General features: G+C 54.0%; 1 protein-coding gene across 5 annotated transcripts in view; it reads right to left on the bottom strand.

The window, feature by feature from the left end:
• Window positions 1-765: 765 nt before the first annotated feature.
• PPCDC (phosphopantothenoylcysteine decarboxylase) overlaps window positions 766-13,934 on the bottom strand; it is a 29,582-nt gene continuing 16,413 nt past the window's right edge. For 2 of the 5 annotated variants that reach the window (XR_005828966.1, XR_005828965.1), the window contains 2 exons: window positions 2,011-4,948; window positions 766-1,797 (listed from right to left, as the gene is read on the bottom strand). Coding sequence is in view for 2 of the 5 variants with exons in the window: in XM_040601542.1 (XP_040457476.1) it covers window positions 967-1,797; window positions 2,011-2,436 (1,257 nt within the window). In the remaining 3 variants the exon portion in view is untranslated. Of the gene's footprint in view, window positions 1,798-2,010; window positions 4,949-11,124; window positions 12,420-13,934 lie in introns of those variants that run through there. The other 3 variants (XR_005828967.1, XM_040601543.1, XM_040601542.1) reach the window with 2 other exon arrangements.

Genomic DNA, 13,934 nt, shown 5'->3' with positions numbered 1-13,934 from the left:
AGGGATGGAGCGTGCCCTGCTTGTATCCAGGTCACTGGAAAATCCCCTTGGCTGGGACAGAAGCAACACATGGACATCACATGCCTCGGGGGCCCACGCTTGGCCTCTCCCCTCCGCTCCCGTGGCTCTGCGCCTCCAGCCTACCTAATTTTCACCTCGGTCTCCATGGGACCTTGTAGCCCCAACAGGTTTAGCCCCAAGTAGTGATGACTTTTTTGGAGAAGGCTGCATTGCCCAGTGTAGCAGTGGCTCTCCCACCACCACTTCATGATACATGTTTTCCCCAACACCCTAGAGCAATAGGGCAAAATTCCCCATAGCCTTTGGTCCTCTCATCCTACCTCAGGACAGCACCACCTCAGAGGCTTCCTGGGTGGCTGGTCTGACCTCACCTCTGCTCCAAACGTCTCCGCATGTGTGAAGCCAAGTGGGTCAGTGAGTGGCCTGAGTGGTCACCGTGCTGTGCTGACTGCCTCTGAGGGGCTGGGAACCGGGTGGGGAGGCAGCACAGAATGTCCCATGGCCAATCTCACGGCCATATGGACCAAAGCTTGGAGACACCGTCATGGCCTCCACGGTAGGCATGGGACGATCATAAGATGGTGCCATCCCCAACATCCCCATCATCTTCCTCCCCCAAAAAAAGTGTGGGCAGCACCTGGGGAGGTGCTTCTCCATGTCACCTGGAAACACGTCTTGGTACCACCTGTGAGAAGCAGTTCAGAAGTCCAGAAGAAAAAAGAATTCCCGGAGGATAAATCAATAAACTGCTCCCAAACATGGTTTTAATTATCATTAGTAATGCAGACTTTGATGGGAGGAAGGAGAGGAGAGCAGCCACGTGCAGTCGGTGAGGCTGGAGGCACAGAGGTGGCTCTGATTTACCCGGTTAAGCAACGCACGTTCACCTCCAGTTGTTTGCAGGGAGCAAAGATTGAGAAATGGATTGATTGCGCAAAACAGACGTTAACACATTTGTAACCCGAAAAACATGCAAAATACCCCCAACCCCCCCATTCCTGCGGTGACACCCATCAGCTCCTCCCAAACACATGTGGCCGCCGTTGACACGGGTTCAATGCACGCGGGCAGGAGCTGGCAGAGGAGCGGGCAAGCTGCCCCGCCGGGAAGGTGGCCATCTGCCGCAGAAGCTGGGAGGTCTTTTGGAGCAAACCCGCCTGCCTTGGAAGCACCTGCCTCGGCCTTCCTAATTCCAAGGGGCTCTTGCCAACGACAGCTCATCTTGGGCATGATCCCCTCCTTCGTCTGCGGCTTCCCCATCACCCCTGGGGCTGCTCCTTCCCAGCTCGCCCCACCGATCCGGCTGGGTGGCTGCTCCTTGCCGGCACAGGCCAGGGAGCATCGCTTCCCTTCTGCCCTCCAGGGAGGCATGCTGAGCTGAGACAGGGATCCGTTGGCTCCAGTGCTGGGGTGGGGAGGCAAAGAGGCACCCCTGAACCACGCGGGTGCCCCCCAAGGATGGGGTGGAGGAGCCCATCTGCCATCAGAGACCTGCTCTGCCAAAGAGCCTGTGGGCACCTCGCACCGCAGCCATCCGCCTACGTGACTGTTGGGCACCCGTCGCCTGGGCATGCCTGCGGAGGCAGTCCCACCACTCGTGGAAAGGCGAAAATTAACATAAAATGAGATAAAACCAAGAAAAGAGGTATGAGAAAAGTGTTGCGCTTTGCCGGTTGTTTCCAAAGCCCTTCTCACTAGAGCTGCAGTGGAAGAGAACGGATTTTCCTCTGAAGCTTTGTGCAGATTGAGACCAGCAGAGAACTGAGACCTTGCTACCTGCTTGGGAAAAACCAAACTCATAACCACGGTGTTTTGCACTTCATCCTCTGTGGGGCCTGGCAGGACACTCGGGAGAGGGGGAGCCCTGGAGCTCAGCTGAGGGGCGTCCATCCCCGCCACCTCCGCAGCCAGGAGGCCCCCTGCTCCTGCTCTCCATCAGCCTGCCCACAAGGAAAGGGGAGGGGAGATGTGGGGGTGGTGGACCCTCACCTGGACCATCCCTCCCGCACACCTGCGAAGGCGTGATGGGAGAGATGCCCGCTCCAGGTGCCTGTGGTTCCGGGCTGGGAAGAGCTCACGGGGAACCCGGCGCTCACCGGGTGAAGCCGAGGAGCCAGAGCCGAAAGGCAGCTCCCCCGGCACACCGGCTGGGCTGGGACGCGGCCGGCCAGGATTTTCAGCAGCTGAGTGAGCCAGCAAAGCAAACATTAGCAAAGAGCTCCCGAGCCGTGTAAACAAACAACCAATTAAAAGATGAAATAAATCTCCCAGGTACATAACCTTTCTATTTAAACACCGGCCAGGCCTGGAAGAGCTCCAGAGCATCTGACCCAGCAATGCCTGTAATCTATCTGCTGAGCTCCTGCAGGATGAAAGTGGTTGAGTTTCAGGGAGTGGCTTTAACTTTTCTGCCATTTTACCCCCCTAATTATATTATTCTTTCTTGCTTCTGTTGGTTTAATTCAGAGGGAAAGCCCCCAGCCCTTTCCGCATCCCCTTCCCCACACGGAGCACGATGTGGCAAATTGCTGCCTCCCTCCCCACCTCGATTCCTCTGCCTCTGGAATAGGACTGACCACGTTGACCTGTTAATTATAGAATTATAGAATTTAAGGCTGGTATAGAGGAAGTGTAGGGGCCAACCTCATTAATGGAGGAGTGGGAAGAGAAAAGCAAGGTTTTAAATGGGGGTGGACATCCCTGCGGAGAGCTCAGCGTGAGGTTTGCTGGGGATGAGGATGCTCCTTCCACAGCGGGACAGGCCATGGGTGTTTTAAAGTCAGAAACGCTGAAGTAGGCTAAAACTGATGGCTCTGTGTGTGGGGCATGTTGATTTTTTTTTATTCCCCAAAGCCCTGTGTTTGGGGAATGCTTATCTTTGCCTTAAATATTCAGGGTGGTTTGGCCTTCACGTCTTATGCTGGCAGGACAGGGCGAGCAAAGTGCTGATGTGTAAACAGAAGCCAGAGAAAACACCAAGGAGAAGCCCCGCATTTGGCAAAACTCCCCTTTAGGCAGGGCGAGCTGGGGGTGTCACCCCATGGCTGCGCCATCCTGGAGCATCCTCACCCCTCACCATCTCCCTGTCTCTAACAACAGGGCTGGTGCGAGCAGCCTGCAAACAGCTCCCACCGCACCAGGACTACATCACCACCGACCCCTTAGTTGGTAGCCAAAGGTGATGCTCCGTAGCCATGTGCTGGGAGGTGAGGGGTAGGGTCCAGGCTCGGGGCTTCTGACCCACTCCAAGGTGCTTGTCCTGATGCTTGTGGGGGTATTTAATATTAAATATATAATAATTCTCCAGCACCTAGGAAAGAAAACAAACCTGACCACCTGGAGGGCTGCATCCTCCATCACCGAGGACTCAGTCCAGCCCCCTGTGAACACTGACACCACCTCAAATATTTACACTAAAGATTTAACGGTGGTTTACATCCCCTAGAGCTCAGCTAACAGATGCAGGGGACCGGCCCAGGGCTGGTCAGTGAGCCCCTGATGGATGCCCAGTCAGACGGAGCCAGCTCCATCCCCTTGGCATCCAGCACCACGAGCTGCCAGACCCCTCGTCTGCTGCCGGCCTTCCCCATGCAGCCGCTCTGCTGATTCAGGACAGCGGGGACTCGTCCCAGCCGGCTTCAGCACAGCCTCTAATCCCGGGCTTAACTTTAAGCCTAGGTTTGGGTCCCGCAGAGGACAGCAGGCTCCTCCCCGGGCGGAAAGCAGTCAAACACCACGGCCGAGGTCATGGCCGAGTTACGATGACCCTTTCCAGGGATGGGGCAGGCGGGGGGGGGGATGCACTGTTTTAATTAGGGTTGCTAAATGGGCTTAAATCCATGCACCTGCAGTCTCTTCCGTTGCCCAAAACTAAGTGTGGAGGCTGCAGTGATAAGGACTAAGAGGGGAGCTGGGGAGCATCACTGCTTTTCATGGCTGAACACTTATTTTCCACCTTGATGTGATGCCAGAGCACCTCCACACCGCCAGCACATCGTGTCTTGGCCATCCTTCACCTCTTATTTTTGGAGAAAGAAAACACTTGCTCAACTCCGGGCTAGAAGCTTTCAGCCCTTAGCGACGGTGTTTCATCTTTACCAAAAAGGCTTTTATTGAGGTGCTTGATGTACCAAAGCACCCCGCTTTGCCACGCTACCAGGCTTCCACTCCTGCATGAAATATTTGGGGGCAGGGACCAATAGCAGATGCAGTCTGCTTAAAAGATTAAAATATCTCTGTATTCGGAGGCCAAACACGCAGATGCAGCCTGTGCGCAGGGACCGGTGGTGTGGCTGTCCCCCTCTGGAGAGGGGATGTGGGGAGTGATGCAGCTTGGCCATGCCTGCATCCCTGGCAGGGAGACAGTAGCCCCCAAACCCCACCATGACGGGGATGCTCAGTGGTCCCCAGCTGCAGTCCTCTCCGACCCCCTCGCAACAGATTGGGCACCCACCTCCAGCCCCACCAACCCCACCCACCCCAGGAAGGAATTTATGAGCAGAGACTGGGGAGGGGGAAAAATAGACCAAAGCCAAGAAAACCTGCCCAGACAGGGAAGTGAAAGCCCCAAAGATAGTGCTCCTACTCTTTCACATCGGGGCTTTCAGTAATCACAGCTGCTTTCACTTCTCCTCCGCTCCTCCGCCTGTTCCTCTGCTGGTGGGTTTTGGTTCCTCTCTGCTCCCCCACCACCTTCCCCCTTTCGAGGCCGAGCCTTCAAACCGCTTCAGCTTTTATTTCCAGTTTACAAACCGCAGGGGTGCTGCTGGTTCCCATGTCCCGCACTGGTCCTTGCCTGGCCTCTGAGCCGCGGTCCCCTCTGAGGAGCTGGGGACACAGTGGGGATGGGGGTGATGCTGCAGCCACGCCAGGATCTCCTGCCCTGCGGTGGTCCAGCTCGGAGGGATGCTCTGGGGGAGGAGGGATGCTGGGTAAGGGGAGGAAGAGAGGGATGAGAAATAAGAAGCAGAGCAAAAGGTGGAGCTCTCTTTCTCCATGGCTTTTCCCAGACCTTCGACTTCCCATAAAGCCCCAATAAACACAACTTTTCTTTTTTTTTTTGAAAGTATCAGTGAACAAAGCCAGGGCTGGAGGGAAGCGTGGGGCTTTGTTCTGCTTTTGGTAATTTTAGTGCCGATGCATGCAAACACTGGCAAAGGGTCAATATTGACTTTCTGCTGAAGCAACCGGCAGGGTTCATTGACTGGAGGCATACGGGTGCTCTGGCTGTGCCAACCTCACTCTGGGCCGCGCCCTGCCTGCACCCTGCCTGCACCCTGCCTGCAAAGCAGCAGCTTCTGTCCTCGCTGTGAAAATCCTTCCAGCTAAGAGCAATTTTGTACCCATGCAAAAATGCTGCCGTGAATAATATCCATCCAGGGCACCTGAGAGCTGAGCTCGCCCCTGGGGCGCGCAGGATGCAGGGCTCAGGGGATGCTGCAAGGGCAGGCTGCGGGCAGGAGTTCCCTGCCCTCAGGCAGAGCCAACAGGTTGTTCCCAAGCGGAGCAAGGGGTAGAGGTCTGCCCGTGCCTCGGCAACCCCACCCCAGAGCTGGTCTCTCCGATACGCAGACCCACTCCGCACACCTGTGGCTTGATCAGCCACGGTCTCCCCTTGCTGTGGTGAGCAGCAAATTTTGCCGCCTTTATAAAGGGGCTGCCTTTGCCAGGTCGAGCCGTGTTGACACAGGGGCTGATGTACGTGAGGGCAGTGGGAACCTGCCGGCAGGCAGCCGCCAGCTCAGAGCTTTCGCCGCCACCGCCGCCACCATCAGTGATGGAAGCCTTGGCACAGCATCGGCTTCCCTGTCCACGCATCTGGCAGACACATGGCGCTGCCTGGCAAAGCCAGGGGACAAGGGACAATGCTTCCCTCGCTTGCCACACACGCAAGAGCTCACAGCCGTCAGGGGCTGCTCCCCCAGCATTGCTCCCAGACCTCACACCAGCTCCTTATCCTTGGGGACGCGGTGCAGCGGTCCGGAGGGTGGCTGCAGCCCCGGGAGGGTCTGCGGAGCACAGTCAGCGCTGCACAGCAGCTTGGGTCATAAATTATTTCCAGTTATGAAGCTTGGCTGAGCTGTGCCCGTGGAGTTTGCCTGGAACTGTCCCATGGTCTTAAAACTGCTTATTTCGGGAATGAGAGCCCAGGCAAAGCGAGCTGTGCTTTCCTGCAGCAGGGATGGGCCGTTTCCAGCTATTTTTTGGGGCATGTTACCATTTTGCCCCTTTTTACGCCTGATCCCCCCTCTCAGGGCTTCTGCCAGCCACAGGCTGGGCTCTCTACCAGCCACATTCCTTCAGGTTGACGTGGCTTTTCTTTCTTCCCTCATCCTTATCACGCTCGAGTTCATGAATCATATTTCTCCAAAACTATAAACCACCGAAGCAACCTGTGTAAATCAAGCGAGACAGAAAGCAGAGTCAGGCCTGGGGGTTCGGGCCGCTCAGGGGGCACGGCTCTCCTGGGGAAAGGCTCTTCCAGCCACGCAAGGAACCATGCAAAAGTAAACCCTTCCAGAAAGCTTTTCTTGCTGCACTTGGTCCCCCCAAGGCCACAAATTCTGCTTTCCCTTGTTTCAGTGGGAAGACAGGGCGGCACGCTGCCTGTGCCGGCACGCTCGCCCGCCGTGCCAGCAGTGCTGCAGGGAGGATGGGGGGGATTTTCTGGCTACACCTGCTGCCGGCAGGGCTGGTGCCAGGGGGCTGAGCAGGTCCCTGGGATGCTCATCCTTCCGCCGCCCAGAGCTGGTGCTGCCATCGATAACGTGCCGGAGGCTGCACGCCGTCAGTGTGGGGCTAGGAGCATGCCGGGCTCTCCCAGCTTCCGTACCGAGACGTCTTTGCAATCGCACTTCATGGAGCCTGCTTTTCTGAGTCTCCATGGCAAAGCCCATCTCTCTGTACTCCCTCCAGAGAGCCCAGGAGCCTGCAGTCAGGAGCAGATTGCTTTTATCTTAACTGCAATGACTACATGCCTAAAAGTCGCCCTTATTCTTCATCTCCCGGGCCAGCATGAAGGCTTTCTGCTGGTTCTGTCCCCTTTATCCTCTGTTTTCTCCCCAGACAGTCAGAAAAGTGAGGTAAAATGCCAAAGCCAGAATCCCCAGAGAAACAAATCTCAGACTCCATCTGAAGGACAACATGCTCTCTCAAGAAGAAAAACCCAAACAGGGTGAGATCCAGCAGGGAATTGGCCCAGTCAGATTATGTCCCTCCCCGCTCCGTGCATCTCTGAGCATCTTCAGCCCTTGCATGACTCCCAGCAAGTTCAGAAACCCTGAGCAGCACAGCCTCAGGGAATTCAAGCTTCTAATTAAGCTCAATTACTCCTGGAAACAATTTTTAAACTATCCACTGAGGCTGCTGGCCAGGGCAAGAACACTGCACCTGCAAGTTTTAATTGCAAGGTTGTCACCGCCGAAGCCAAGCTATCAGCATAGTTGGTGCCAAGGAGTCTGTGCCGAGCAGTGCTGGGTCCTTTGGCACCATCCTTATCGCAGGCCAGGGCAGCTCAGCTGCGTTCTAACGCCTCCTGAGCCGGGAAGGCCAGCGAGACAGAAAAACCGATGCAGATAGAAAGGAAAACCACGAGGGCAGAGCCTGTGACCAACACGATCCTTTTGGAACCCTTTCTCCAGCTCTGCTGGCAGCAGAAACACCCGATGCCCAAGGGGAAGCAGAGCAGGAGCCTCCATGTGCCAGCAGGAGACCGAATCCAAAAATCTCAGACCACCCCCCTGGCAGAGATAGATGCTGACCTCTCAGAGAGCCCAGGAGATCCCTGGGGCTGCCAGTGGCACCCACAGGGCTGCGGGACCAGCTGAATGTGGCCAGAGCCCCGCAGGGAGCTGGATTTGCAGCTACCCCGGGTTCAGCCTAGGAAGGGAGATAGATGTCAGGGAGATGAGGGCATCGCTCCCCTGCTCGCTGCCAGCAGCTGTCTGCAACACCATCCCACCGGGGTGAGACGGTGCTGCCCTGCGCCTGAAGCAGGGGAGGGGTAACAGGGAAGCGAGGTGGGGGCTGATGCTGTGGAAGGCTCTGCAAAGGCCCCCACTTGCCAACGGGCCAGTTCAAATCAGGTACAGATGGGTTTATAGCGAGCTCTGCCATGGCCGGTGCTCAGCCTGCGTCTTTCTCAGCACCTGGCTCTGCCGCAGGCGTACCAGGGTGGCGCTGAACAACCATGCAGCAAGATTGGGGTGGACGGGAAAAAACCCCAAGCCAGCTTTCCGCAGTGGGTTACAAAAAGGTGGATCAGCAGCTCCTTTGCAAACAGCAGCGGTTTGGAGCCTGAGATCGAGGAAGCAACTCTTTTCCACAGCATAATTACTTGCCCATCACTCAAAGAGAGGTTGTGAGTCGCTAGGATGAGGATGGGGAGTAGGGCTGGGGGCTGCAGCACTGCTGAGCCCCACAGCTCACCAAGCTCACCAGCACCTGGCTCTGCAAAAGCAGAACAGCAATCCCACGCTGCCGTAGTCTTGCAATCTCTGTATCGTCAATAACTAGTCTTGTGATCACTGTGTAAACCTTACAGAAGGGCGATCCGCTTCTCAGAGCTTCATTTGGGTATTTTCAGGGAAAATCCACCTGTATGAGCACCCCCACGTTCTCGCTTACCACCACCGATTTGTCACCCCTTGGCACCCATCGCCCTCTCCCAGCACCCAGCCCCGCTGCGGTCGGGGAAGAAAAAACACTTCCTGCCGCCCTGCGCTTTCGAAGATACGAAGCAGGCGGCGTCCCCGCTCGCCAGGCAGGCAGGGCGGCCGGCAGCGCCGCAGAGGTGCGAACCCCACCACCCAGCTTGCTGCAGGCAGGTGTCAAATCCGGAGCCCCGCGGCGCAAAGTCACTGCACGCAGGCTCTCAAAACCAGGCGCATCGCAGAGACGTGGCTGCTTAAAGTCTAAAAGTGGGGAGGTTTTCTCACCATTTTCTTTTTGAGTTTGTTCTGCAGTCTGTTCATGTGCCTCTACTCTTGCTGCAGGCTCCCAGGACAAAGGCGTGGGATGGGACAGGCACACAGAATATGCATCTCCCACCCCAAGTGACAGTGGAGAGACTTGACACCTGGGGAGCCAACTCCTGACCCAAGCACCACTCTCGGAGCCAGACCATCTGGATGCAAAGCAGCACCACAGCACCTCCATCCTCCTCCAGTGCCCCACGGAGCCAAGCAGCAAAGGGATCACATCCCGTTTGGAACGGGGGCAAGCAGCCAGAGGGATGGATGCTCAGAGCCATGGATGCTCAGAGCCATGCCCAAGGCCAGGCGAGGCTGAGCACAGGAAAGGAGGAGGGCTGCTGCCTTAGCTGAGCTTTTGTCCCAGCTGTTTATCGCTCCCAAGCCAGTGCTGAGAGAAACGGTTTTAAGCAGCATGAATGAAACCGCAACACACAGCAGGTTTTACAGGGATGCTGCCTCAGTCATCAGAGTTTCACGGGAAAGCAAAACAAAAAATCAGTGCATGGCTTAAAAAGAAGAGCTGAAGGAAAAGAAAAAACACACAAGCAGCATCTCGGGCCTCCCCTGTGAACCTGGAACACCCAGGACTGCAAGGGACGGAGAAGTCAGTCTCTGCCTCAAGTAATTAAGCACTTGACACCTCTTGGTGACCTTGGTGGCCAAGTGGAGCCCTGCCGTCCTTGTTCGGTGGCGGCGAGGCTGGCAGTGCCTATCTACTGAGCCTGCACAAAGCCCTGGTTTTGAATCAGGTCCTTCACTTATCACTCCCAGCCTTGTCCTAGAAAGGCATCGTCCCAAAGCACCCTCCCAAAGCACAGCCACTCATGCCGCAGCAGACAGGGCTTCCCCAGCTTCTCTTTCTGCCACTTTTCCACAGCAAGCAGCCGTGAAGTGTTCCTGCCCGCAGGCTGCTGGCACCTACCCTGCCGTGGGTGGGGACGCGTGCCCGCACTGGTGTGGCAGCTGCTCTTGCTTCAGCCCTCTGCCTCCAAAAAGGAACTCAACTGTTTCTCCTGTTTGCCCTGGAGGAAAGGTGGTTTGAGCATGGGTTTATCCCAACTTATAACACTATCACAACCTGTCTCCAATTAGAAATCACAGCAATTATGCAGAGGATCATTTAGCGGCACAGTTAGTATCTGTTTCTGCAGCAGAGATGAGACAGATAAGGAGCAGTGTCCTCTACAGAGCAGTTTTCTTTGGGGTTTTTTTGGCCGCTGGCTGTGAACTGCTCCCCTCATTCTCTCAGCTATACATTTTTATTGCTGTTCTATATATTTGCAGGACAAAGAATTAGCTCCCTTTGTTCAGGGATCTGCAAGTTCTTTACAAGCCCTGATTTAAGCCTCTCAACGAGTCTCAGAGGCAACTCTAGTCTTAGCAGTTTCCTTCCACCTTACAGATCAGCCCACTAAGACCGGTTGCCAGCTCCACGAGACATCAGGTGACTCAGCATAAGTTCTGGATCTAAAAATGCCACGTTACCCAACTTCTGCTGAACTACCAGAGCTTGCGCTCTGCACCACACGCCATACACCTTCTTGCCCATCTCTGGTGCCAGAAGCCAGATGATATGATACCTGCCACCGTTTCTGGAGCAGCTTAAGCCAGCAAACCAGACTTGTAACAGATGAACATTCTTATCAAGGACATGGTGTTTTGACCTGGTATGAGGAACCTTACTGTCAGATTTTCTGCATCGCCAAGTCACGGACTAGGAGGAAGGCCAAGCAACTCCAACCACACAAGATATCAACGGCAGAGCCAGAGCAGAGCTGCAAGGTCGAGTTACAGTTGCAACTGCCAGAACACATATTTCTTTGTAAGTAGGAGAAACAACGTTCACTACAAAACTCAATGGAAACCAAGAAGTATCTCTTCTACTGCCTTCAGTAAGCTTAAAGTAAGATACTCTGAGGATAGGTGGATAGCTTTCACCGTGCTAAGAACATGAGCAAACGATGCAGGTGACACCACAAAGACTTTACTGGCAAAATACAAAGCTCGTGATGATGGTATTGCTACGGCCCTTCCCGTGAGCCACAAGCTCTGCTCACATGAGGTTCCTTCTGACTTGATCCTCAGAAGCTCTGAGTCCCCAGATCTCTATCAGTGGAAGAGCCAAAAATGGGAAAGTTCAGGAGGTTTTATTTGTGTGGAATAGATAAGGAAAGCAAACATACCCTGATAACCTCTTCCCTTGCGCACAGCAGTCTGAAGGTTGCCCCCATGGGCAGGATGCACATTCTGTACCGAAGGCCTTAAATTTGACTGGGTCTAGTTAAAAATAAACTCTCTGGGTCAGCAGTGCTCTGCTACGGTAACATGTTCAACAGCTCCAGTTTGCTCCCATTCCCCTCAGGAGCGGAATCACATTTCCAAGGAAAGGCGGGACTGGGGGAGCCCTGACTGGTCTGGACGCCTATGGGGTCACAGGATTTCCCAATTTTTTTCAGGCTAGTCGGTTAATTTTCAAGCCGAAAGGGATCATCATAGGCAAAGTTTGACTTCACTCCCTTGGGAAACAGCCACCCTGGCCTTCCACAAGAGCCCAGCCTATTCATTTACTGACTGGAGCACCCAGCTGGGCAGGTATCATTTTGGTACATGGTTGACGTCCGCATCCCTATGCAGTCAACAGATACAAAAGGGCAAAGGCTAATTCGGGGACTAGATAGCTACTTTCAGTCAATTTTTTCCCCACCTCTGCTAAGAAACGTCAGCAGACACAATGATTTAGCAATGCTGTCACGTGCAAACACCCCCCAGAGAAGCTACAAGAGGCAATTCTTGGAGCGGAATTAAAATCTCTACTACTAAGCTCCTGGAGGGGAAATGCTTTTTGGACAGTGACTCCTGCTGGAAAGGTGAAGCCAGCACAGCTACAGGCCAGGCTTGGGAGAGCAGGGATGCCCCCACACCCACATGCTGGAAAAGGCTGGCATTATTCCCATCACCTAGACTGGCACAGCACTCTCCGCTCGAGCAACTCCTGGGAGAACCACTGGACCTGAAGTACACTGGCAACTCCTTCTGCAGCCTCCTCAGCAAGGAGCGCATGTGAAACACGGGGGGCTGAGTGGCCCAGTGGAACGTTACTCCCTCTCTGTGAGATACCACAGAGTGTTCCCACACTAAAGCAGCATGCTCTTGGCTTTGGTTTCTGAAAGTCTGCAGTGATGTACCACAATTCAGTTTGGCACCAGCTGGAAGACAAACGTTTCGCTCCTTCGGTTGAAGAGCACGCTATAGGTACGCATGCCACCTCGACTCAGCTTCCTGTTGGTTTTATCTTCAAATCATCAGGGAGGCACGCAAATACAATTTACATGCCAAATCATCAGCTCTGCTTTGGCAAGTCCCGTTCTTCAAGGATCCTTTTCACGCTCTCCACAATGGTCCACACTTCTGCCATGGCACCTTGACCTGCAGGATGACAGCAAAACCACATGGTGAAATCCAGGTCTTGCCAAGACAGCACGAGGCACGTGCTTCCCCTGTCCGTCTCTCCTTCACACACTGTGCTGCTGCGGAAAATTAGATGCACAATGGTGGCGCAGCACAGCCAAGCTCACCAAGTGTTTCCTCATGACTCACCCAACAGAAAGCAACTGTGGAGGCCAGAGGATCTGCTCAGTCCACCTGGTTCTGCAGGGGTTTTGTGGCATGGCAGGATGCCATCAGGGGAGGACAGTCAGAAGAGTATTCGTGCTAACTTAGTTTGGCTCACAACTCAGAAGTCTAAGGAGGAGCGCAAGCGCCTCAGTCAATGGAGAGAGGCAGGAAACCTCAAAGGCAACTCATATGACCTTAATAAGTACCTCATGTTCTGAATCGTCTCCAGAAGTGTCTGCATCTAACCCTTGACCGCACAGGGAGTTACTATCTTAGCTCACACTGCCCTGGGAGCAAACGTGGAAAAGTGCCCCCAAAATGCATGTGGGTAGCAAAACACCCTATTTCACCTCCTTTCTGCAGTGTAAACAGTGTTCAGTATCTTTTTGAAATGGACTTTGCCTATAAAAAAAAGACTTGCTTAATTCATACCATTCCCGTGACTCTGCAGTTAGACTCACATTAGAGAAAGCTGTCCTGGATTCACACCAGCTTGAACCTCGGGAGTAATTCTTGGAGAAGACCGAGTGCTGGACAGAACAAAATGTAAAAGCTTTTCCTTTCAGACTGGTTAGCTGCCAGATGAACATCTAATCTACACTGTGCTGTTGCTTCCCTCTGAAATACTTGTAAAACTTAGATTCATAATTTTAAGGCCAGAGATCATTAAATCATCTTGTCCAACCCCGTGTACTGAACGCAGCACTTGGAACTCAGTCCATTCACTCCTGTAATTTGCTTGCGGCTGAAGAAAGATACTTCTCCCACCAGCACTTGTTTCCATTGAAAGACTGAAAAGGAGTCTCTATTGAATTTTGTCCTGCTCATTAATTGTTCCAATAATTTAAAATATGCGCCTTATTGGTCATCAGAAATCAGTTCTGGGAAGTTTTGTTTTCCTCTTTTTTTTTTTTTTTTTTTTCTGGCCTGCTTCCACAGCTGGGTTAGCAAGTGCACAGAGACAGGGGGGCAGGCAAGAACCAGAGGGGAAGGGGAAAGGCCATCCTGACCAGCAGCGAGAGGTGCCTTCTTGTGGGCAGATCCACGGCTGTGATCTGCCCACACCCTCAGTTTTCCCGTACAGATGAGCCACCTAAGCCTTGGCTGGGTCAAAAGGTGTTAACTGGATATAACTGAGGATTTGTGATGAAGAACGATAGTTGTGGAAGGTCAAGAAAATTGGGCTTCCCTGCAAAGTAAGACTCATTCTCCACTCTGCTTTTTGCAGACCTGTAAATCCCAGGAGGTCTGAAGCATCCTCTTGGAAAAGCTGCAGGCAGATTTGGGCCCTTCTGATCTAACCTCGAGGAGAGGCGTTGCAGCTGA

This window comes from Falco naumanni, chromosome 7 (assembly GCF_017639655.2).
Source record: "Falco naumanni isolate bFalNau1 chromosome 7, bFalNau1.pat, whole genome shotgun sequence".
NCBI lineage: Eukaryota > Metazoa > Chordata > Aves > Falconiformes > Falconidae > Falco > Falco naumanni.
Note: the sequence above shows the minus strand (reverse complement) of the source record. Positions and strands in the feature narration are given on the sequence as shown.